At 27.9% G+C, this 8,264-nt stretch overlaps 1 protein-coding gene across 1 annotated transcript in view; it reads left to right on the top strand.

The window, feature by feature from the left end:
* LOC100164740 (probable lysine-specific demethylase 4B) overlaps window positions 1-2,880 on the top strand; it is a 5,582-nt gene extending 2,702 nt beyond the window's left edge. Inside the window, exons 2-7 of the mRNA XM_001948962.1 lie at window positions 1,339-1,463; window positions 1,548-1,637; window positions 1,700-1,918; window positions 2,007-2,182; window positions 2,257-2,410; window positions 2,488-2,880. Coding sequence (XP_001948997.1) covers window positions 1,339-1,463; window positions 1,548-1,637; window positions 1,700-1,918; window positions 2,007-2,182; window positions 2,257-2,410; window positions 2,488-2,880 — 1,157 coding nt within the window. The remainder of the gene's footprint in view (window positions 1-1,338; window positions 1,464-1,547; window positions 1,638-1,699; window positions 1,919-2,006; window positions 2,183-2,256; window positions 2,411-2,487) is intronic.
* Window positions 2,881-8,264: the final 5,384 nt, after the last annotated feature.

Below are 8,264 nucleotides of genomic sequence, written 5' to 3'. Positions count from 1 at the left end.
ACCTGAATATTTAAATGAAATTCCATTATATTATAAAAGTATTCACTGTTTATTTTCTGATGCAACTGACACATGCAATACAACTGATAAATGCATTTTATATAATTTTATCTTTATCGATTGGTATTTTACAATTTCGATTAGCACGACTAACGACAAAATATTATTATCTTTACCGATTTAGATATTGGTTTCGTTTAGCATGGGAAACGATCAAATATTATTTTAAATTTTATAGCTATACCAATATACTCATTAAATGGCATCGTTGCACGATTTTCACCTGATCTGAATCGGGCCCATATGGGCTATGATTTGGGGTGCAAATGGGTTGCACCAAAATCAGATAGGTTAGGATAATCAATACGGTCTATAAACTACAATAATAATAATCCATAGTTTTCGTTTAACGGGCCTTTTACAATAAACTCTGCAATCGCACTTTTAAAATATTTTATTTTTTAACCCTATACTAAATCTAATTACGCATTCAAAATAAATCGGCTCCAAATTTTCTTACTCTATTTAATTGTACACATAACACTAGGGGAGGGAGAAGGGAATCTATATATTATATACCTAAAATCGTAAATACCACTGACTCACTGATCGCTGTATCTCAAAAACTACTCATCGTACAAACTTGAAATTTGGAATAGTGGTTCTTCTAATACTTTCACCGTGCAATAAGAAAGGATTTGCCAAAATTCGCATTTTAAAGAAGTGCTCTAACGGGGACATTGAAATTCACATTGGAAATTTTATTTTTATTTGTTTATAGTTCTCATTGGTTACAGTCAACAGTAGAAATTATTATTTATTAATTATTATCGGTTGCCATTGGTTATTTGAGCACATCAGGTACAAGCTTCCATCAAATCGAATTATTGAACATTGCCTACCAAAGTGATTGGTATAAGAGTTGCCCTTTGTCCGAAATCCGACGTAATCGGATTGCCTACCAGGATGGCTGAATTGCACTTACTGCAGGCTGCAACAAGTTACACCCAAAAGTAGTTGAACAATCATAATATTTTTAAGATTTGCGATTTTTTACGGGTAATGAAGTGCACGGGTTCTGCTATAAAAATATATTTACCATTAATACCGCTAGAAACATTTCAATACGTTTTCATTAACCATTTTTTATATTTACTTGCCGATCACATTAAACGATACAATTTGAATAAAAAATTGTACATATCATCGTCTGAAGGTAAAATAAACAACCAATCACGGGCACAGCTGTGACGGGTCGGCTGGTTATTATAATATAATTTATAAATTATAGGTACTTAAAACATATTAATTTTAATAATGATTTATTTATTGTTTTAGATACAATGTGTTCTAATAATCCTCAAATCATGGTCTTCAGACCATCTTTGAGTGAATTTCAACATTTTAGTCGGTATATTGAGCTAATGGAATCAAAAGGAGCTCATAAGGCTGGTGTTGCGAAAGTAAAAATATATTTATAACAATTTTAGTTTTTATTGTTACAATTCAAAATTTTTTTTTTTTAAATGTATATTATAATTTTGTAGATTATCCCACCATCCGAATGGACACCCCGAATAAAGAGCTACGATGAAGATGATATAATGAGTTTAAAAATTCCAATTCCAATATACCAAGTAATAGCTTGAAGTACTTAGATTTTAATAAACTATGTCTGATGATTATTATATTTATTTAGGATGTTCAGGGCAATGAAGGAATATATCAACAATTTAGACGTGAAAAGAAAACCATGACCGTCAGGCAATTTAAAAACCTGGCAGAGTCAGAACAATACAAAACTCCAGAACATACTGACTATAAAGACCTGGAAAGAATATATTGGGAGAACATTGTTTGCCACACCCCAATATATGGGGCCGATGTAACTGGGTCAGTTACTGGCAAAGATGTGAAAGTATGATTTATACATCTATAAATTATGTATAATTTTATCTCAAATGCGTATTTAAATGAAGTATTTAATTTTTTTTTAATAAATGAAGGCTTGGAATATGAATAGGCTGGACACAATACTGGACGTTATGAACGATACGACCATCGAAGGTGTCAATACACCTTATTTATATTTCGGCATGTGGAAATCCACATTTGCGTGGCATACTGAAGACATGGATTTATACAGTCTCAACTATGTGCATGTTGGATATCCAAAGACATGGTAATATTATTATTTTATTTTATTATTCCACCTTTGTAATTATACAATATTTTTAAATTTGAATTTTACATAAGGTATGCAATACCTCCAGAATATGGAGAAATATTTGAAAAATTGCTTGATCAGATTTATCCGGCTGAAACATCAAGGTGCCAAGCATATGTTCGGCACAAAACGATTGTTTTATCACCTGACTTTTTAAAAAAGCATTCTATACCATTCAATACAGTAAATACTAAAGAATTACTAATTTAAATTGTTAAACTTTATTATTTTTTTACGATCCATATTGATGTTTGTTCCAGATCACACAAGAACCAGGGGAATTCATGGTTACTTTCCCTTTTGGTTACCATGCCGGTTTCAACCAGGGTTATAACATCGCTGAAGCAATAAACTTTGCTACACCACGTTGGGTGGAGTATGGAAAAAAAACGACATATTGCCAATGCTTCGGAGATCCCATTAAATTCAACATGGATATATTTATACGACGTATACAACCAGATAAGTACCCGTTATGGCTGAAAAGAAATAATATTGGTCCTCATCTAGAAGATCATGATAAATGCGATGGTCCAGGAGAAAGAATTGTCAAGAAAAGAAAATGTAGGTTAAATGAGAATCATAATGATAAAATTTTAAAACTAGTCCTATATCGGATACACCCATATAAAATTGTTAATGATTTAGACTAATAGATTTCCAGACTAGTCATAGACTAACAATTATCTATATTTTTTTCAATGTACTTATATATTTTTTTTTTGATTATATAATGATGGTAATGTTCCTGTAATTTTTAGACCTATCGATTGTATTTATTATCAATACATATTAAATTACAGCATCTGTAGTGTTATTAATACGTATATTAATCTTTTATTTATTTGTAATGATTAATTGTACACTAGTATACTAGACTAACTGTTGGAATTTTAACTTGTCGATATTTTAATTTGTCAGGATTTTGAACACCTCTTGGTGTGCAAAATTTGTACTTTAGAAATCGTATAGTAATCATAGTGGTACACGTAAAGTTTATTATAAAATATCTACTTCTCTGAGATGTTATATGGAGACTAAAAGCCAGGTTGAGTGAAGTTGAAAATATAACATCACAAATGTGACTACTTTGTGATATCTAAATGTGACTTCTGCTTGCGGTGTATGATAGTGTAAATATACATCTCATAGTACTCAAATAGGTTTATCACAAGGATATAAAATAGTAACTTCTCAGTATTATCGCGAATCAGCGAATGAATATCATATCGATATTTTAATCTAGTTCATAGCAGTGATATATTTTTTAAATATTCCTTACCATTTGGATATGTATTAAGTAAGTATTTTCATATACTTTAATACTGTACCTAAACTTCTCTCCGCTGTAGATAATAAATCTTGGCTATATACGGTTGTGTAATTAGCTATTGGCTAAGAAACTTCTACAGAAAATAAATATAATTATTATTGTATGAAAGGAACAAAAATACGTAATAACTAAACAAAATACACAAACATAGACAAATTAAAAACATTTTATTTTTTATTTAAAACAAGATGAATAAGTCTAAACATTTTAACACATTTTTTAGTAAACATATTTTTTATACAATCAATTGAATAAACAAAACAGATAATTGTATTATTTTGAAGTGATGCTAAATTTTTAATTATTTATTTTACTATTAACATATAAGTACGTAAATTAATAGTTATAAAAACTAATTATGCATAAAATATATTAATAACATAATAGGTAAGCATATTGCAAATTGGAATCTATTCCGGGAAAAATAAAAATAATAGCAATCAACGTAAGTATACATAAGAGTATTGGGCATTGTATACAAATATAAAATTTATTAGAAATTGTCATTTATAATATGTTTTCAAATAATCTATTTATTCTAACTCAAAATTGGTCTTATAGGTGTATAGGTATACACTATACAGTAGAGTAGTAGATAGTAGTTTTACCGTCGTACAGAGCATAGACGCCATAGAGTAAAGATTTGACATGACCCACATTAGGCGGGTATTATCACTGCAGCCCAGCAGGAAAATTAGTTAGGTAGGTAACAATTATAAGACAACTTTCTCCGAAACACTTATAAACGTACAAATTGTTATTATTTTTAGAAATTCTACATTAATAATTTCAAATTGCAATTTTCGGTTCAATAATAATTGAACGCAGGTACCGGGCTTACTATAGATTACATGGAAATTAGAATTTGGATTTTTGGAATTTGTTTTATGACAGTTTTGTTGTACACATAATAATATTCTTATTTCTTAGTATTGATAATCTTTTATAGATTTATGAATTTATAATTATATGCCATTACCTACTAATAACTAAATCATAAACTTATATATTATACCTACCAATCCTAACCTAACCAAAATAACCTTTACATCAAAATATAGGTTTTTTGGTTTCGGTTCCTAAAAAATGTATATTTTTATGGGTCCGGCTCGGTTTTGGTCACGAGATTTTCAAAAAGGTTTCGGTCCAAAAACCGGCCTATATCGGTACGGTTCCAGCCCCTCCTTCTAAGAGTTTATATAAATTTGACTGTGAGCCATATTTATTACCTATGGACTATAATAGAGTATTATGGTACCTATACATTTGAATATACAACAACAAATTCATAAACATTGAATGAGTAAAAAAATAGCACACATATATAGGAATGCACTAGATTGTTCTAAGATAATGTTAATATATTTTCAATGAAATTCATTTAAGGGGCCTCGCTACTGCCTTCAATGTTAGCTGAAAAGACCTAAAGTATTGACAAAATTAAAGTTAGTTAACGTTATTTGATTTTGATTCTGAAAAAAAATTTTAACTCACTAGAAAATTGTCTATAGATCCTACAAAACACTTTGTAAAAACTAAATTTTATATTATTGTGAACTGTAATTGAAAACTCGAAAATAACAACTTTTTCGAATCATAATAAAATTAAAATTTATATTAAGAATGGAAAATGTTTCATACGATCTACAGACATTTTTCTGTGGAATTCAAATATTTTTTCAGAATCAATATCAGACAACGTTAACTCACTCTAGTTTTGTCAAAACAAATGTATGTTGTTGTATAATTCATGTAGTGAAATTGATATGGTTATCAAGTTATTGACATGTGCATGCGCGTACGAGAGAGGATGCCCGCATTTAATTTCACTCACACTAATAAATTATTAGTGTGAGTGAAATTAAAGAAATTATTATTAGTAATAATCATTTACACATGGATCCCGGGCGGCTATATCAAGATTAGAAATTGCCTAAATGTTGCGCCTTAAATAATGACCGTAGCGAGGACCCTTAAATAGGTAGCAGGTAACATATTCCACTCGTCAAGATGTAATTTTTTATTGGTTGGATAAGAAAATCATATAAAGCAAAATATAATATAGGTGACCTACCTACCCTATTTAATATAAACATTCAGTGAAATTTTCAAGTTTCTACAGTCACTCGTTTTTTAATTACAACAAAATAAGATAATCGTTAAGTAAGAAATCGAGTGAATATCAAATGTTGTAAAAATATGAATTTCAAACGCTCATAAAAATTTAATTTGAGTTTCTTATAGACATTTTTTTTGTTGATAAAGGTAGATTATCCTATAAAGAATCTTGTATTACATTTTAAAATCTTAGTTCTAAAAAGAAAAATTTTTACGAATTATTAACACAAAATAATTTGCTAATTTTCGTGATTTTTACATATTTTGTCAATTTTCGAACTTTAAATGCCAATTAAAAAAAACTGTGACTAAGGATTTTTAATATTTTTCAAATGTCATTGTAACAATATAGTAGGAGCCTTGTATTAAATTTTCAAGTATTTTTACTCAACAAATAATGTTTTATTGACATTCATAGAAATAAAAACTAATAATATTGGAAACTGAAAACGTTCCTAAACAGTTCAAAATATTTTACTTTTGATCCCCCAAAGTACCAACTAGATTCACTTTCCTATCAGAAAAGGTACTGTTAAAGAAAATCCAAGCACTTTTACTGTCCTAAAAGGTGATGACTGACACAAAAATAAAAAAATAATAAAAAAAAAAAAAAAAAAAACACACAATGTAAAATCAATACATTCATCTTTCCACTCAGAATCTTAAAGTCTGTATATCTATTATCACAACAAAAACACTTCATCAAACTGACTGTAAAAAACGGATAAATAAAAAAACAATAACATACATTTCAGCACTTCAATGATGTGATATCATAAATAAATGCTAAGTAAATTGAATTAAAGTACATTTATTTTTTTTCAATAATTTATTTACTTGGCTAGAAATAATTTTGCGTAGAAGTGTCCATTATAATAATTTTAAATTATAATGAAATTCTAGCCTTTTTTTATTTTGTATACAATTTCATGCGTATATTATAATTTCTCGCCAAGTAAATACATTTTTTAGATTCTGAGTGGAACGATGAATGTATTCATTTTACAATGATGTGTGTGTTTTTTTTTTCATTTTTTTTTTTGTGTCTGTGTACATGATAAGTAGTTGAAATAATGCTTCGATTTTCAACTTAAGTATATTTTATGATTGGAAAGTGAATATTGTTGGTGCATTGAGGAGGTCAAAATTTAAAATTCCCTGTAATTTTCAAAAGCGCCATGAAAAATAAAAGAAAAATTAAGGAAAAACGGTAGTTTTTACGCAAAATTTGTTTTCGAGAAAATTGATTTTGGTTTTCGGTGAAACTTTAAAACAAATGACCGTAGATACATAACATCTCTCTTGATTGTTTATATTTCCAATTTCTATATATTATGATAACATTTTCAAAATATTTTGATTTTTTTAAAACTGTTTAGGGACATTTTCAGTTTCTAATTTTAGATTCTGAGTGGACCGATGAGTTTATTGATTTTACAATGATGTGTGTTTTTTTTTTATTTTTTTTTTGTCTCTGTCATCTCCTTTTAGGACAGTAAAAGTGCTTGGATATTCTTCAACAGTATCTTTTCTGATAGGAAAGTGAATCTTGTTGGTACTTTGGGGGGGTCAAAACCAAAAATTTCTCAGTAGTATTCAAAAGCGACGGGAAAAACAAAAGGAGAATTAAGGAAAAACGGGAATTTTTACGCAAAATCAATTTTCGAGAAAATCGATTTTGGTTTTTGGTGCAACTCTAAAACAAATGACCGTAGGTACATGAAATGTTGATTCAATGTTTATATAGGCATTTTCTATACACCATAACATTTTCTATTTTTGACCTATTTTGAGCTGTTTACGGACATATTTAGTTTCCAATTTTATTAGTTTTTTTTTTTCTGTGAATGTCAATAAAACATTATTTTTTGGTCAAAAAAGCTTGAAAGTTTAATAGAAGGTTCCTATTATTAATATTGTTTCAAAGGCAGATGAAAAAAATTAAAAATCCATTGTCACAATTTTTTTTTATAAGCATCTAAAGTTCAAATATTGACAAAATACGTAAAAAGGACGAAAATTTGCAAATTATTTTGAGTTAGAAATTCATGAAAAATTTTTTTTTTTAAATCTGAGATTTGAAAATGTAATACAAGATTCCTTGTATGTTTGTCTATCTTCTTCTTCAAAAAAAAAATGTCTATAAGAAAGTCAAATTAATTTTTTATGAGCTTTTGAAATTCATTGAATTCACTGAATTTTCATATTTTCATTTTCTATACACCATATAATTTTGAAAATATTTTGACCCTTTTTGAGCTGTTTACGGACATTAGAAGTTTTCAATTTTTTAATTTTTTTTTTTTTATATAAATATCAATAAAATGTTGTTTGTTGGGTAAAAAGCAGTTGAAAAATATTAAAAATACATCCACACATATTTTTTTTATAAGCATTTGAAGTTCAAATTTTGACAAAATTTATCAAATTTAAAATTGAATAATGATTTAGTAGTTAAAAATTTATAAAATGTTCAGCTTTTATATATAAGGATTGCAAATTTAAAACAAGATTCCACGTTAGTAGTTAATGCTGTTACCAAACAATATAAAAAATACATAAGCACAGTCTATTTTTATAATCATT

This window comes from Acyrthosiphon pisum, chromosome X (genome assembly GCF_005508785.2).
Source record: "Acyrthosiphon pisum isolate AL4f chromosome X, pea_aphid_22Mar2018_4r6ur, whole genome shotgun sequence".
Classification (NCBI taxonomy): Eukaryota; Metazoa; Arthropoda; class Insecta; order Hemiptera; family Aphididae; genus Acyrthosiphon; species Acyrthosiphon pisum.
This window is presented reverse-complemented; position numbering and strand designations above follow the sequence as displayed.